This window comes from Fukomys damarensis, unplaced genomic scaffold, assembly GCF_012274545.1.
Source record: "Fukomys damarensis isolate Sample0158 unplaced genomic scaffold, DMR_v1.0_HiC HiC_scaffold_39, whole genome shotgun sequence".
NCBI classification, from domain to species: Eukaryota; Metazoa; Chordata; class Mammalia; order Rodentia; family Bathyergidae; genus Fukomys; species Fukomys damarensis.
The window spans coordinates 111,857,383-111,875,054 of NW_022900951.1; the positions used below are offsets into that span (position 1 = coordinate 111,857,383).

General features: G+C 43.5%; 1 protein-coding gene across 1 annotated transcript in view; it reads left to right on the forward strand.

The window, feature by feature from the left end:
* LOC104875092 (integrator complex subunit 6-like) overlaps window positions 1-2,288 on the forward strand; it is a 23,631-nt gene extending 21,343 nt beyond the window's left edge. The window contains exons 5-6 of the mRNA XM_010642484.1: window positions 1,684-1,777; window positions 2,155-2,288. Of these exons, the coding sequence (XP_010640786.1) occupies window positions 1,684-1,777; window positions 2,155-2,284 (224 nt within the window). The 3' untranslated portion in view covers window positions 2,285-2,288. The remainder of the gene's footprint in view (window positions 1-1,683; window positions 1,778-2,154) is intronic.
* The last annotated feature ends 15,384 nt before the right edge of the window (window positions 2,289-17,672 follow it).

The following is a 17,672-nucleotide window of genomic DNA, read 5'->3' on the forward strand; positions in this document are numbered from 1 at the left end:
AAAAAAAAAAAAAAAAAAGACAAAGATAAATACAATTTCAAAAATGAAAATAAACAGGAGGAGGAGTAAAAAATGAAATAAATGAACCTATTAAGGACTAGAGGAAATTAATAGAATTGGGTAAAAAATAACAGAAAGGAGGGAAGAACAAACATCAAAATAAAGAAAAATAATAAAATAAGCAAAGAAGATAAAATTAAAAGGAAAAAATAAACCAAAACAAAAAAAAGGAAAACAGATCTCCAAATTCCAAATAACTAATGAAATATTTTAAACAATGAAAAAGAAATGAGTCCAAAAACATTCCTCTGTGTTTTTAATTGAGTTGCTTCTTTCTAGGGTCTTCAGTCTTGGAATCCAGTAGATATGGGGTAGGGATAGACAGTCACTGCTCGGTCCCATTTTATTTCCACACTCATGTTTTTGTGTGAGTGCTGGATCTTGTCTTTTCTACTGGACATATTTGGTCAACAGTGCCCAGCCTATGCATATGGTCAGCCCAGCAACTTCCTCTTTCCATGTCTCTCTGTACACCCCAAGTCTTGGGTTTCTCTGCTTAGCTTTGTAGCCTGTGGGTTTTTTAGGTGACCCCTGCTCCACCAGCCCTGTCTGTATACCCCGGGCTGTGGCAACCATCCCAGCCGCCATACCACATTCTTGCTCACATCGATAGATGGGCTAAGTAAATGGGCCACTGAGTTCTGTGTTGATGTAGGTAGTGGGGCAGAAGAAGGGAAGCCAATCAGTCTGTTGGACTTCATGCCAGCGCTTTCAGAGTCAGTCCATACAAGTCCATCCTGGCTTCTCATCTCAGAGAGCAGGGCCCCTGCTTTCCTTCTGGTCTGAGCTTGAACATCTCTGTCCAGTCTGTGCCCTTTCTACCATTGTCTCTCATGGCTCTCTAGCACCAGTCACTGTGCCAGGGTGACACCTGAAACTCTGGAGCATAGCTGCTCTGTGGCTTAGTTCCGAATAATGAACCACTTCCCAAAGTAGCTACTGATTAAACTCACTCGAATCCTTAAGGCCCTGACTGTACTTCCTCACCCGTTCTAGCCTGCCCGGCAGGGGTCACTTTCAGAGTGAAATGTTGCAGTGTTTTTGCAGTTTAGGTTTCTTTGGGGGCCAGTGCTGCCATCTAGCTCTGCTGTCTCTCCCTGGAGCTGCTGTTTCCCTCCAGACTTGCCTTGTGTCAACAGAGGCAGGACCACTACCCAGGAACCAAGGTGAGCCTTCCAGACTGCCTCACTCCTTTCTTTGTGCTGTGCACCATCTCGCCAGCTTCTGCACAGTTGTCATTCTTCAGTCACCTCACTCCTATCTCCCAGAGATCCACCTCTTGCTTTTTCTTCACCAAGTTGTTGTCTTTTAGGTGTCTCTATTCCAGGGTCCTGGGAAGGCTGCACTTCGCTTCCTATCTCTCCTCTGCCATCTGGGTACTTAATCGGTTCCTCTTTTCTTTGTGACTTTCCAATAGGCACTTTCCCTCTATTTTTTAACTTGGTTATTGCTTTAAAAAACTTCCATGAGTGGATATATGCAGGAATATCGATTGAAGTATTTAAAACCCACATACATTCTGTGACATCATAGCCCATAAAGCATGGATATTGATAGAACAAGGTAGAATTCAGTTTTCTCTATTTTTGAGATATACTGAAGTAGTTTTGTTAATATCTTCAGAATATGAAGGGATCTTCAAACTACTTGATCAAGTGCAAGGACCTCTGGAAGTCAGGAAACAATTTGTTGAGTTTACCCTCAAGGAAGCAGCGAGGTAGGTGGACATTGGAACTGCAATTTCTTTTCATGCTTGGGCCAGTACATTGCTAGGGCTGAGAGAGAGAATGGGACCCCACCTTGCTGTTCTCAGGCCCTGGTCCTCACTCATAGCTGAGGCTGACACTACTTTGCCTTGCGTTGATGTGTGAGTCCAGTTCGTCCTTCCATGCCCACTCAGCCTGCCAGTCTCAGCAAGTCTGAGCTGGGTGTTGAGCCACTACGAACACTCTGGATTTGCCAGAGTATCTCTTACCACGTGGATGCATGCTGTTTCCAGGTAGATGGAGTGCTCCCCTTTCTATTCTCCCCAGGTGCCTCCCCATCCGTGATTCTTCGGGGATCCTTTTCTGAATACCATGTCTCTGTTGTCAGGTTTAAAAGATGGGACTTAATCAGTCACCTGGAGAAGATGCTGGAGAAAATTGTTTCTGACATCCAACTCATTGAAGATGAAGATAAGCAAACCTCCAAGGGGTATTCCTGTTTTGACAGTGATCAGTGAGAAACAAGAGCCAGTTTTCTGTGCTTCAGCATGTAGCAGAATGTTGCTGAAGTTTCCTAGTGTGCATCAAATAATTGCCTTGTAGAAGCAAAGAACATGTGGTGTTTCTGTTAATAAAAATTGGGCTGTTGCCGTAAGAATTGTTCTGAAGGAGCGGTTTGTTTTTTTCTGTAAGGTAAAAGATGTATAGCTTTGGTATCTACAGCAGGTCCCAAAGTCATGGTTGTTACTAAGATTTGTCTTCTCTACTACTCTTTTTTTTGTTGGTACCGGGGATCAAACTCGGGCCCTTGTGCTTGCAAGGCAAGCGGCGAAACCACTGAGCTAAATCCCCGGCCCTTACTACTGCTCATTTTTTTTAATTCCCTTTGCTCTGAGACAGCTCCTCAGGATGTCATGCTGTGTGGCTTGGTAGGATTACTCAAACCCTAACTGCTGAAGATTATTTTCAATTACATACTGCCCCTGAATTGGATTTGTACAATTTTCTATTACATCACAAAATAGTAATATTAAAATGGGCTCGTGACATTCCACACAGATTCGTCCTTAGTCTCTATTTAGTAGTGTCCCAATTTCCTTTGTTAGTCAGGCTCTATCACTCCACAAATGGTGGAAGCCTACCTTACTTTTTGATGGAGAGACAGTTGAGCAATGCAGAGTGATCAGCTTATAGCCCCAAGTTCCATTTAATGGATTTATCTTGAAGTTCCCTGTTGAAATATTGCAAAGAACTTTGTTCAGCACAGGCAAACGATGTTGGGACAGGAAATACAATGCTCATGAAACAGTCATAGTGACAGTAACCCTTCACATTATCCCCTTTGCTGAAGACATGAATGTGGCCATACACTTGGTGCTGAGAGGGAGCATTGCAGCAATCTGGATTATACTGACTCAGGCCCAAAAGGTTCTGCCTCAGAGTACAATTGTAACTGACGAAACTTCAAAAACAATCATTCCACTGTGCGTTTGAGCCAGCCAGTGAAGAATAATGAGGAACCTAATAAGCTGAATGAGTCTGTTAATATGAGCTCATCGCTGCACTGCATTTCCTGTGAGAGAGTTCCATGTTTGGGAGCGATGCAGTGTGGAAGGCTGTGATGGTAGATATGGCCTTTCCTAAGGCCACAGAGGATTTTTCCCAGTGTACACTGCATGCAAATGAAAATTCATATCCAGAGTAAGTACAAACAAAAAGCTGTCTTCTCCCTGATGGGGACAGAGGAAAATAAACTGCTACCTGAAAGCTGACTGACCCTTCTGGGCTATGGTGTCATGTTGTAACATTGAGGGTTTGGTGTTTGTCTCTGTTTCTGGCACGTTGGAGAGATGGCAATGACTACGCTGCCATCAATCTTGGTGAATGGGAACTCCTCATTATGGGCCTGTGTATAACATCCCTGATTCCAGGACCATGCTGCACCATCACTTCTTCAAAGATGAAGGGTTGTAACTAAGAAGGTATATGGGTGGAGTCACTGTAGGAGCCTAGAGTGGCTTCAGCATATAGAGCAAGGAAATGGGGACCTCCATCCTACAGCCTTAAGGAACTAGATCATCTGCCAATAACCAGAATGAGCTTGAAAATACTGTATTTTAGTCACGGTTCCCCCAGAAACAGATCCAATGGGGTAGAGAGAGAAAGATGTGCAAAGAGATTTATTAAGGAATTGGCTCACCTGAGGCTGAAAAGTTCCACAGTAGGCTGAGTGCAGGCTGGAGAACGAGGGGAGCCTGTCACATGGTTCAGTCAAAGTCTGAAGTCCTTAGAACCGGGGAAGCTGGTGGTATGACACAGTCCAATGCCAGGGGCCCAAGAGGGAAGGGAGTCTATTGAGGGAGGGGTACTTATGAGTCTGGAACACGGCAGCCAGAGAACTTGCCTGCCATCAGAGGACAGATGAAGAAGAGTGTCCTCACTCCAGGTGACAGAGCTTGCTTTCCTTTGCTTTTTTATTGGATGATGCCTGTCCACATTGGGAGTACATCTCCCCTCAAATCACAGTCTCACTTGCCGGTCTCAGCTGGAAACACCCTCATGGACATACCTGGGTCAGGCCAGTCATCCTAATCAAATGCCCAGTAACCTGGGTTTCCCTTTCAGCAGAAAGGGTTGGGCTCTATGCCTATCGAAGCACAGGGACCAAATAATGGTTAACCAGCCATTTGGATGTCCTTTAATCCAGTCAATTGATACCACAAACTAACCACCATACATAGTATCTGTTAGCAGTCTGGCAGAGCCATTTATTTATTGATTGATTAATTTTTGGTACCAAGGACCAAACTCAGGTCCTTGTGCTTGTGAGGCAGGTGGCAGAACCACTGAGCTAAATCCCCGGCTCCTGGCAGAGCTATTTACTTGTGTTCTTTAAACTGCTAAATTTAGTATAATTTGGTATGTAACAACAGAAACCTAATACAAGAGGTGATTATTCAGAAAAAATATCTGAAAATTGGGGGCACTGGATTTTTTCTTTTTCCTATCAACTGGTCACAGGGAACTTCAAGAGGCCACACAGAACTTTCTCTTCATCTGGGCCCCATTCTAAGTAAGGTGACTTTCAAGTCACTTATCAGTTGGTCAAAGTATCACAGAAGAAAGGGTTTATGTTACTTACCCACATCTAATGGGCTAACCTCTTGCTGTGTCCCTTTTTATTTTAACAGTACAGAGGTTGAAACATATTCATTTGCTCTTCACCTTGTTAACACTGTCTTCTTGACACATCCCTAGACAATTACTATCATTAAAATTTTCACTGATTTGGAAGGCTCTGGTTTTGTGTGGAAATGCTTTCCCACCCTCTGTTTTATAAATGTGTTGCCAGTTTATCTGGATTAGTTGCATGTTGTTGAGTGTGGTATAAGGGAGCCATAATTAAGATCCCAAAAGACTAGCTCAGGACCTAAGCCTGTAGATTTGAGACAAGCCTGAAATAGTATGTGAAGATGTATTGCTACCCTTTCCAGGTGAAGCCAAATCCTTTTTTGTGACAATTACTGAAAAAGAAAGCATTTATACAATCAGTACTGTATATCAAGTTTTCAGGGATGTGTTGATTGCCAAGGAAAGTAGAACAGCAGCTCTACTTGGAGTAGTCATCAGACTTGGTTTATGATAATTGCCCATCATTCCTCAAGATCCACAGTTTCTGCACAGAACAAGTGGGAAGTTGAAATGGATGGTGCAGTAGTAGTTAGCATCCTGGATTGTCAATCTTTAATGGTACCACAATTCATCACAGGGTGGTTTGGGGGGGGGGACCTGGACCTACTGTAGCAGAGCCAAGGCAAAGCCTTTATGGCCTGACTTCCATAAGACCCTACTCTGTGTGGTGGGCCACGGTGACATTTTGGAATTTTTTGTTTGTTTTTTGAGACAGTGTCTTGCTAGATAGTCCAGCCTAGCTTTGAACCCATTATAGCCTGGGCTTGCCTCAAACTTACAGCAATCTTCATGCCTCAGCCTCCCAAGTGCTGAGATTACAGGCATGCACCACCATGACTGGCACCACGGTGACATTTTGGCACCCTTGACAGTGTCATTCAGATCCAGTATCATATTTGAGAATTTTGATTAACTTCCCACCATGCACCAACACTAATAATTAGTGACAGGTGCATTTGAGGATGTATGGGACAATTATCATAAACATTTATTATGGCATATTTGTTGGCTTCCCCTTAACTATAAATACCTGGGATATTTAATTTATGAGCGAATAGGTTTATTGTTGCTCTTGGTTCTGGAGGTTCCAGTCTAAGATCAGGTGATTCCTGTGCTTGCAGGAGTGCACAGTGAAGCAAATCTACTAGCCCTGTGAGCCAGGATGCAAAAGAGAAAAGGACCATGGATGGACATCCCACAGTCCCCTTCCAGATCAAGCCCCCAGTGACCTAAGGACCTAAAGACCATCTCCTAAAGGTTCCACCACCTCCTCCTCTAGGGACCAAGCTTTTAACATGCATCTTTGGGGCACACTCATCTAAATCATAGCACATGGTTCTTCCTCAGAGACAAAACAGCAATTGCTGACCGACAGCAGAATCACCACAAAACTCTCTGCTGGGTTCTGAGATCTCTGTTGAAAGGAGTTTATCATAGTCTTGCCAAAAGTCATCTCCTCTGGTCCTACCAAGGTGTGTGAATTTTGGTCTGGGGCTACAGGAGGTAACTTTTGTTTTGTTGGTGAGGTTTTACTAGTTGTTTCTTTATGGCAATCATATAACATTTTGATCAGCTATGTGGCCATTTCTCGGTGAGTTGGAAGTCCTTAGCATATCATTTTCTTCCCCAAGCTCTCCAACGCATTGAGAGGCAACCAATCTTCTCCACCAGACTCCTTGTTTTGTCAGCAATATTCACGGTTACCATGTGCTGCCAGGATCCGCAGTTTGAAGAGAGGATGTGGAAGCACAAAGAGGAAAGGTAACTGGCCAGAGGTCATCAGCAAATAAATCATCAGCATACCCAGAGCAGCACTTCCAAGCTAGGTCTGTCTGCACACAGAGTATTTTCCACTCTGACAACATGGCTTACAAGCTGTAGGACCCTTAGGCTCTCCCTGACCCAAATTCTCCTACTGGTTCCTATTTATTCATCAAATGACCCTGGATCTAGAATGTTCTCTAGTCACTTTCCTTCCTTGACAGGATCTACCTGGGAGAGGAGGGCCAAGCTTTCATCTGCATTTGCCTCATCAGCTCTGAACACTCAGGAAACTGCCCCTGTCAGACAGGGTCCAGTTACCCTTACTCAGTTTACCCTTGGCCCATGGAATTGAGCTTCTCTTTCTAACCCCTAACAGATCCTTGAAAATCAGTAACCCACCATGAACTCCTCTCTCCCCCAGAGCTTGCAGCCTGTACTAAGTATTTGGAAATGACTTTTCTCTGTGCATCACCAATGCTAGGAAGATGTACTGGAGCCCAAAATGTGCCAGGCACTGGCTGTGTTATGGTATGGTCATGCTCACCATCAGCCCTCACACAAGCTTTTTAAGGAGCTATGATTTCCTCTTAACCGCAGAGGTAATTGGGTCTCAAGAGATTAAGGCATGTCCTCTACACCAGACACCTAGCTTACAGCTGAACCCAGACACTAAACCCAAACAACCTTTGCTTCACTGCCCATCTCTAAATCTCTGTAGCATCGTGACAAAAGAGAGTTTAGATTCCTTACTAAATTTAGAGTCAAGGACAAAGAAGTGCACAAATTTTACCTTGCCAAGTAAAGTCCCTAGGAATAACCCCTTCTCAAAGTACTGGGTAACCTTCTTACAGGGTTCAAGAGGTCACAATACATGGCTAAGTGTTCCTTGGCAAATACTTGGTATCTGTACCTTGGGCCTGGTCAAGGAAGAAAGGATGTCCTTGCTTAGAAAAACAAAGGCTCCTCTTAAATAGAGACACTCAGAAGCCCAATTCACACTAGACAGTGAAGATCCTGCTTAAAGTTAAAACCCAGCATCACATATGTAATCTGTTTTCCTGATTCCAAAAAGCATGGCCACCTGTTCCTGGGTTGCACTTTCTGCTCCGCCCCCATTTCTCCTTCTGTGTTTAGAAGTCACCAGAGCCTGTCTCCCCGTAGCTGTTACCCTACACCAAAGAGCCCAAGCATCCTAGGGCAGGAAGAAGACATAGCCTTGGAAGAAAATACAAGATAAACTTCCACTTTGGGCAGTAGTGGAGATTGAACCTGGGGAGTGTTGACCAACACTCCATCCCAAACTTTTCTGTTTTGTTTTGTTTTTTTCACAGCAGGGTCTCACTGAGTTGCCCAGCCCCTCCTTGATATTGTAATCCTCCTCCCTCAGCCTCCCAAGCAACTAGAATTACAGGCATGTGGCATGGTGTCCAGCAGGGAAACTGGTTTTCAGTGCTTGGCTTGTGGCACCCACCTGCCCCTTCCATGTGCTCAACCCACAGTTGTATAAGTGCAATGCTGTCTTCATTGACAACTTAGATTTTTGGCTCATAGTGAATGTTTTATATAATTTTGACTTTTAAAAAATTACAACAAACTTTTGTTGATCTTGATTACCACATGCTAAGTTTTGGAATTGATGTGAGTGTCTCAATAGACTCTAGCTGGTGCTGCCTGCCTGCTCCCCCTGGGGCTTCACAGTGGGTGAGACACTGCCCCACTCCCCCCACCCCCCACTGCCACTGTAGGCAGGCAGATTGTCTGTTAATAGCAGCGTTATGGCTTATGTCCAAATGTCCCCCAAAGCCTCATGAGCTTTTGAGAAGTGACTGGATCATGGATGTGTGATACTGAATCAGCCTATTGATTGCCTTAGCAGAGTTCCAGGTGTGGATGATGGACTTACTGAAGAGGGAAGGCCCATCCTGGGTGTGGATGGCACCAATCAAAAAGCTTGTAGCCTGTATGGGATAAAAAGGGAATGAAGAGTGAAACATTGCTGCTTACTGTCTACCATGCCATGGACATTTTCTCCTCTGCTATGCCCCTCTTCCATGCTGCCCTGCCTTGGATCCAGCTGATCATGGACTGAGACCTCTACAAACTGTGAGTTAAAGCAAACCTTTCCTCCTTTAACTTGTGGGCATCAGCTATTTTGACCCAGCAATGAGAAAGTGACTAAGACAAGCAGCCAGCCCCACTCATTCCCAAATCACAGCACCACTGAAGTGTGAAATGTGGAGAGCCATCCACCCCATCTCTGTTACTATCTCTCCAGTGTCTAACAGAGAACTAAGCTCCAGAAAACCTTGGCAGAACATTTGCTGAATGCAAAAAACACCAGAAAGTGTGTCTAAGGGTTACCTTATTATGTGGCTTGTATTTAGATGACCCTCCAAAACCTCATCAGCTCACAATGGGGCTTTTCAGAAGTAGTTTGATCTAGGATGTATGAATATGGATTAAGGGTTTGTGATAACTGAATTAGTCCACTGATTGGTTTAGCATAGTTCCTGGGTATAAAAAATGGGAAGGCCCTCCCTGGGTATGAATGGTGCCAACCACTGGGCTTACAGCCTGGGTGGAATATAAAGAGAGCCAGGGAAGGCAGTCCTGTTGCTGTCTTCTTATCTACCCTGCCATGGACTGTTTCTCCACAGTGATACCCCTTCTATGCCACCCTGCCTTGGAGCCAACCGACTATGGACTGAAACCTCTACAAACTGTGAGCTAAAATAAACCTTTCCACCTTTAACTTTGGGTGTTGGGTATTTTGTCTCAGCAACAAGAAAGTAAGTGAGATGAGACCTTAAATTCCTCATGGGAGTTGATTGCTGTGGCTTTCCATCTTTAGAATAGAGGGATTATAAGGCCAAGGATTTAGCTCAGTGGTGCTGCTGCCTACCTTGTAAGAGCAAGGTTCTGAGTTCAATCCCCCCCCCCGAAAACAGCCAGAATAGAGTGATTGTAGAGACACAGCACTCTTGTGGCCAGAGGACGCCATCACCCAACAGAAATGTCAAGGCCACAAGCACCTTCAGACAGCATCTGTGTTAGCATTACCATCTTAGATACAGTAATATGGTCCCAAAAAGGAAAGGAAAGTACCCATCCACAGTCAAGGCAGCTAGGGACAGAGCAGTCTAGAAGCCAGATATCCAGCCCTACAGATGTATACAACCACTCCTTGCTCAGACCAGGGACCCTCAAGTATTTGGTGTGAGTGCTTCTGTGCTCATTGCCAGCAGCATTTCCACAAGCACGTCCTATCAAGTGCCTATAGCCTCTTCCTCTAGCTCAAAACATGGTTTGGAAGCCCGGAAATACTTGCCACCTGTTCTGTCATTCTACATGACACAGCATCCTTACAGAACAGAGGAACTGCCTCCAACTATTTTATCAGGCCAAATCCATTTCACAAAGCATAGATAGATAGATTATACATCTGTATTTACAAAGCTACATATTTCAAATTGTATGCAGTATATGTGCATATATGTATATATAAATGTGTCTATATGTAAATGTATGTGATAATATGTATTATATATATATATATATGCCTTTTTCTGTATATACATTTTTCAAACAACATGAGAATATCTTTATTCTCACTTCCAAAAGTCAACAAAACACTTTTTGTTCCAATCTCAGTGGCACGTAAGTGCTTCAGGTTTGTGTCATAATGTAGCTCATTGAGACCTGTATAAGTCAACTTTCTGAGGCCAAGACACAGTACCCAATACCTAATACTCACGCCTTATAGGAGGAGAAGTTTCATTTAGTTCACAGTTTCGGAGATTAAGTCCATGGTCAGCTGTCTTCAAAGCAGGCATGTCATGGCAGAAGGGTAGGGTGGAGGAAAGGCGCTCAGTTCATGGAAGGTGAGAAGCAGAGCAGGGGGAGAGTGTCACAGAGGAAGGGGCCAGGCAGCAGATATAGTACCCTGGGTCACACCTTTCTGACCCACCGATACAGCCCCAGGAGGGTGCCTGACTAATCTGCTATGCATTTCTTAATCCAATGAAGTTGGCACATGAAGATTAATGATCATAAGAGCTTATCATGTTTCTCTCACACCAGGCATACACGGTACAGATTTTTTTTTTTTGCATTGATGTTACTAGGCTCATTGAGGAGGAAGTAGCAACTAATCCAGACACATTGCCAACACACTAATAAGAGAAAAACCTTAGAATTAATTCCCACAAAAAAGTGCAAGGGTCTTTCAACTTAGTGAAATTTTATTGGTCAAGGGCTCTGAGCATTTAGTACTTAGAAAGTGAAAAGAAAGTGGGTGTAACTCACCCTTGCTACTACTAAAAATGGACATGAATAGGAGTGGGCCCCACTGGATCCTGATGTAACACATACCTAACTGTGGAATGCTGCTATGACTTTACTGCCAATGACAAGAAAACTTGATAGTAATTTTGACTGGAGCCCAAAAAGGAAAACTCTCTGAGGCCCTTGGATTTAGCTCAGTGGAGTCACGCCTGCCTGGCAAGTGCAAGGCCCAGGAGTTCAGTCTCTGGTACTAAAACTAAACAAAACAAAACCTCTGAGCCCACACCTAGGAACTCATGGGGGGTTCTCTGTGATAAATTGACTAAAAAAAACTTGGGCCTGGATTGCACCTGTGTCTACAAAATAGGTAGACAGCAATTGCATTAGTTTTGTATTGGTGAGTAACAATTGCCACAAATTTAGTGCCTTAAAACAAGTTTCAAAACCAAGCAGCCTTAGCTGCTATCTCTGCTGGGTGTGTCAAAAGGTCCAAGTGTCAGGCAGGCTCAGTCCTTATCTGGAGCCTGTGGAATAATCCACTTGTGAGATCATCCAGGTCTTTCTCAAGGCAGTAGGAATGAGGCCCTTGTGTATTTGCTGGCTTCCTGCCATGGGATGCTCTAAACTCCTACAACTACCTCCATAACCCTTGAGGACGCTACTTTATCTTCAAGGCAGAGGTTCTGTATGACTTCCTTCTTGCGTGACCTCCTCTGTTCCTTCATAGGGAGAAAGCTCTACTTTTCAAAGACTTCCCGAGAGGGTCAGACTCACCCACATCATTTCTGTGTCCCTGGATCCACTGATTTAAGACCGTAATCATGCAAGCACTGCCCCAGTATTCATATTCATGTTTGAATAGATACATGGGAGATGAGAATCTGGGGAAGGCATAATCAGAACTTTGCTGTCTCAGCCTGGGCGGCTATAACAGAATAATCACAATCTGGGTGGCATAAAACATACATTTCTCACATTTCCAGACATCAAGAAGTTCAAGAGGAAGGTTCCAGCATGGTCACTTTCTGGTGAGGGCCACTTCCTGGCCTGCAGTTGGTCACCTCGCTGTATCCTCCACATAGTACAGAGGGAAGCAGAGGGAGATAGAAAGCTCTCATCTCTAATTATAATGAAACTAATCCTGTCATTGGGGTTCCATCTTCAAGACTGTATGTAACCTAGTCTCCCCATCTCCTAGTACCATCACATTGGTGGTCAAAGTTTCAATATAAGACTTTGAGGAGGACACATTCGGTCCATAACACATGCCTACCACACAGGCCAAAAGTGGACAGTTGCAACACTACAATCCAAGGTGGTGCTTCATATTTCAAGAGGAATGCTTGGTCGCTGTCTAGATCGGGCACTGGTGATCTGCATAAGTGTCTAACTGTGATTTTTCACATTTAAAGAGTTAGTATGGAGTAGTAGGAAAGAATACAGACTCCAGGGGCAGAAATACATGTGTTAAATCCTGATTCTAACTGGTATAAACTGTTTCATTCCGGCAAGCCATTGATCGCCACGAGTTTTAATTTTTTTCTCTGACTAAAGAGGAGATAGTAATAGCCACCTTACTGAATGGTTCTGAGAATTGAATGTGAGAATTCAAAACAACAGCTCTCCGTAGGTACTCTGTGAAAGGCAATTATTATTTTATTCAACGAACGCAATCTTGTCTTAAAGGGCTTCCACGTGTGTCAGGAGATGGAAGTGTCAGCAAGATCACACAATGGGAAAGCCCTAGATGCTCCGTCCCCGCAGGTGGAATTAACAGTCTCTGGAACAAGTAACACGGTGAAAAATACAGAAACCAGTTAGGTCCCTGCACCCCAGGGGAACATGAAATCAACCGTATTTAAGACTAGTAGGAAAGTTCATGGCACAAAGAACCTTTTCCTCTTACCCTGGGCATCCGGGAGGAAACCCTCAACTTCCATCTTGTCCCTGGGAAGGAAAAGGAGTAAAAGCTATGTCCAACATTCTGCTTTTTAGGGGGGCTGCTTAACGGACAAGTTTTTGTTTACCCTGTATCCAATCACTGACAAGAACAGAGCTCCACAGACTGGATCACGGGAAAACCCAGTTTAAACGTGCATCAGAATATGCGATGTCTATACTAGCCGCGAGGGGGCGCTCCAGCACTACACGTTAGTACAGTGCCTGAGATGCTGCAGTATTAAGGCAGCACAGCAACAAGGCCAAAGTAGAAATCAACAAAACGATTAGGAAGTTACACACAAGCCCAGAGAGTAAGGAAACAGCCTAAAGAATGGCCTAAGTCACAGTGGTCACTCAAAACCACAAAAGGCAGAAAAAGTGCAGAAGACAAAAATAGAAGCTGGGAACAAGGGTAACAGAAGACCTATTAATCCAATTATATCCAAAATCACTTTGAACACCAGTTGTCTAAATGCACTAATTCAAAGACAGAGACTATCAGAGAGATCTAAAAGCAAAGCACAAGTATGTATGTGTCATCTAAAAGAAACTCATTTTAATTATTAAGACACGTACAGATTAAAAGTAAATAAATAAAAAAAACTATGCAAACACCAACCAAAATAAGGCAGGAGTTGTTATATTAATTTCAGACAGAGCAGACTTCAGAGCAAAAAAGTTATCAGGGACCCAAAAGGACTTTCCATAGTGATAAAGGGATCACTGTCCAGGAAGAGGTAACACCGTTAATGTGCACCCACAGAACAGCAGGGATGCACGCACACGAGGCTAAACCAGACAGGGAAATAGGTGAAATCCATATGTTGAAGACCCTAATACTCTTTTATCAGAAGTGGACAAATCCAGTAGGCAGCAAACCAGTGAGGTTGTTGGTACAAATGGGAAGTGGGAAATGGTATGGTCAGCATGAAAAACTGCATCGTTTTCTAAAAGCCTTAAAATGGAATAGCATAACTCAGTCCGTCCAGCCTTGCTCACAATGGCAAAGATGTGGACGGAGCCCAGTGCCCACCGCCGGATAAGCAGAAGAGGAGCCCGAGGCGTGTGCGTGCTGTGTGACAGCAGCCTTGGAAAGGCTTCCCGCCGCATTCTGCTACCGGCATGAACCTTGGGGGAATCAGCCAGTCACGAAAGGACAAATAGGTAGGGAGTGATTCCACCCATATAAAGCATGTGAAGAAGTCAAAATCCTGGAAACAGAAAGTAGAATAGTCGTTACCAAGAGCTGAGGGGCAGGGGTGAGGGATGGACGAGTGCTTAGTGGGTGTGCAGGGATGGCGAAACTTGTAGAGACGAGAGCCCAAACTCCAACCCCAAAGCCGCTTACATATCTCAAAGTGCCAACACTGCCATTAACCTGAATACCGAGGTTTTAGTTTAGAACAAACAACTCTTGTATTAGCATCTTCTGTCTTAGAAGAGAAATCAGTAATACGCCTGCCATGGGTTCGCCCCCACTGGTGCAGAGGCTCAGTGCTGCCCACGAAAAGGTTCTGGCGACCTGCGGCACGGCCCTGTGAATACACCTCACACTCAACTGCACACGCACACACGGGGAAGGTGCAAAACTTCATGTCACCGGTCTTTGTACCACAGTAAAAAAAATATACTAGGCAGAGGCAGAGGCAGGTGACAACTGGGCCCTCCCTCCCCTGGGAGACCTGGATAAGAGGGGCCAGTGAGTAGAGAATGTTCTGGACCCAGGGTCACCTGATGAATAGGGACCCCCGGGGAGGTGGCGGATGGGGGTGGGGCGAGGCCACAATCGAGGAGTGACAGGAACAGTGACCTGAACACTGTCCTCGTAGACCCTGGATTCCAGGTGGCAATGAAGACACTAACCTCGCAGTCAGGTAGCACGAGTGCACTGAAAGTTGGAATTGGAGGACGAGATAGAAATGGTCATGGTATGACCATGAACGAGTGACCAGTAGTCAAGAAGCCCTCTCCGAGGAGAAGACGGCTCACCGAGGAAGGAGTAAGGGGCCGTGGACTCTCTGTTCTATTCTGGAAGCCCTCATTTGTGCAGAATGCCCTCTTCCCTGAAGGCAGAGCAAAAGGAAAGGACATGATTTTTTATGGGGGTGCCAGTCCATGTGTGTGGGTTTCAGACTGCTCCTGATCTTTTCTCCTTGAATGTCTGCCCTGCTACAGCATCAGATGAGGAGACAAAAAGGCTGGGGATTTAGTTCAGTGGTTCCACCGCCTGCCTTGCAAGCGCAAGGACCTTAATTCGATCCCCAGTACCAAAAAAAAAAAAAGAGAGAGAGAGACAAAAATCACACAGGGACCATTCAGTGCGCGAACTCTTATCACTGCATAATGCCATTTGCCTGTTACAAATTAATAACCAACACATAAATATATGTGTGTATACTATAGACACAAATATTACCTTCTACTGATTTTCATCTTCTGACTGAAGAAGGTTTTGGAACTGAGAGAGGTTCCAGAGGAAAATATTAAAGAGGAGTTTCCTGAAGTTATTTTAGGTTTCTGAAATTTCTTCTTGAATCTAATTCTATTTAAAGGCTTTATTGACCTAATTTCCAATAGGAAAAGGGTGCTCTTTATCTATGGCAAGAAGTGGCAAGGGAGTCTCTCAAATTATCACATTTGAATATCTGTATTCGAACACTTATTGAATACAAGGGTCAAAGTGACCGGTATGTGCTTCCTGTGAACACTGTTGTCAAAATAAAGTTATTATAGGTGACTGGTGTCTTTTTTTACTTTCTTGTTGCTGGGACAAAACACTTGACATCCAAAAGTTAAAGGAGAAAAAGTTTATTTTAGCTCACAGTTTGTAGAGGTTTCAGTCCTCAGTCAGCTGCCTCCAAGGTAGGGTGGTTGGGCAGAAGGCATGGCAAAGGAAAAATAGTCCATGGTGTGGCAGGCAGGAAGCAACCACAATGAGCCTCCCTTTCCCTCTTTATTCCATTCAGGCTACAAGCCTATTGGTTGGTGTCACTCACACCCAGAGTAGGTCTCTGCTTTCAGTAACTCCGCTCAGCCACACACAAAACCATGCTAATCCAATCAGTGGGCTAGTGTAGTTATCACACACCATTAATCCATAGTCACACACCCTGGATCCATCCATCTCTGAAAAGGCCCACCTATGGGTGCATGATGCTTTACGAGGACAACTAGATACAAGCCATAACAACTTGTTTGATTTAAATGTGCTGGAGAACTTCAGGGAGGAAAGATGTGGTTAGGTCCTTCAAATACCATGTCAAAATCCACCTAAAGGACCTGAAAGTTTTCTTTATTCTTTCCAGTAGCTAAAGGGTTACAATTTTGGAAAATCAAATCCAAAGTTTAAGCATGTGCTCAGATGAATTACAGCACAAATTGAATTTTCAACCTTGAAAGGTCCCTTCTAAGGACACTGGGAATGAATGAGATCATAAAAATTGGTTGGTAAAACCACAGTGAAATCACTTCGAACATGTAAGAATTACTCATCAAAAAAGAAAAAATAGATAAGTGTTTCTGAGAATGTTCAAAGAGAGGGAATCCTGTGGAAAGAAGGGTACACTGTTGGTGTGAATATAAATTAGTACAGCCATATGGAAAATAGTATGGAAGTTCAAAAATCTAAAAATAGAGCTATCTTATGAACTAGAAATTTCACTATTCAGAATATTCCCCAAATTACTGAAATCAGGGCCTTCAAGAGAGGCTTGCATGTTCATAATTTGTTGTAGTAGTATTCACAGTAGCCAAGATATGGAATCAATCTAAGTGCCCATCAATGAATGAATGGGCAAAGAAAATGTGCACATATACAACAGAATATGATTTGGACTTTAAAAAGAAGAAACTGCCATCATTTGTGACAATACAATTGAAACTGGAGGCCATTATACTAAGTGAAAGACAAATATTGCCATTATCCCACTTAAATATGAAATCTAAAAAAGTCAAACTCAGAGAAGCAGACAGGAGAATGGTGGTTCCCAGGGGCTGAGGAATGGGAGTATTGGTCAAAGGACACAAATTTTCAGTTAGACAGGAGGAAGAAGTTTGCAGCATCAACCATGTAGCCTGATGACTACAGTTTTCTTTGAATGTACCAATAAACTTAAAGGAAAAAATAATAATGTGCTGTAATAACAATGTATTATATACCTGAAAATCACTGAGATGTTTCAAATGTTCTTACTATACAAAAAAACGTCTGTGAGGTTACAGATATATTAACTAGTTTGATTTAATCATTTCACAATTATGCACAAATATATGAAAATGTTACATTGTACATAATAAATACATACACTTTTATTGGCCAATTAAAAATAAATTAAAATAAAGATTCAGGTATAAAAACAAAAGTAAAGAATTCTAATAAAATTGGAATAGGACATCTAGGTCGATTCTGATAAGTCACTTGAACTCCCAAATTCTACAAAGGATCTTTACTACCAGAAACACATCTTCCACACCTTCCTGATGAACTTTTGTCTCTGTCATATGAAGAACCTGTCATTCATTATCTCACCTGAAGTAGTTGCCTTCCAGGGTACTGCTGATCCCCCTCGCAATCAACACCAGCCATGTCTTGTTGCTTCAAAACGCTATAAAAACCCTTAGCTCCCCTGGGCTGGGGATTTAGCTCAGCGGTTCGGTGGCCTGCCTTGTAAGTGCAATGAACCCGAGTTCGGTCCCTAGTACAAAAAAAAAAAAAAAAAAAAAAAA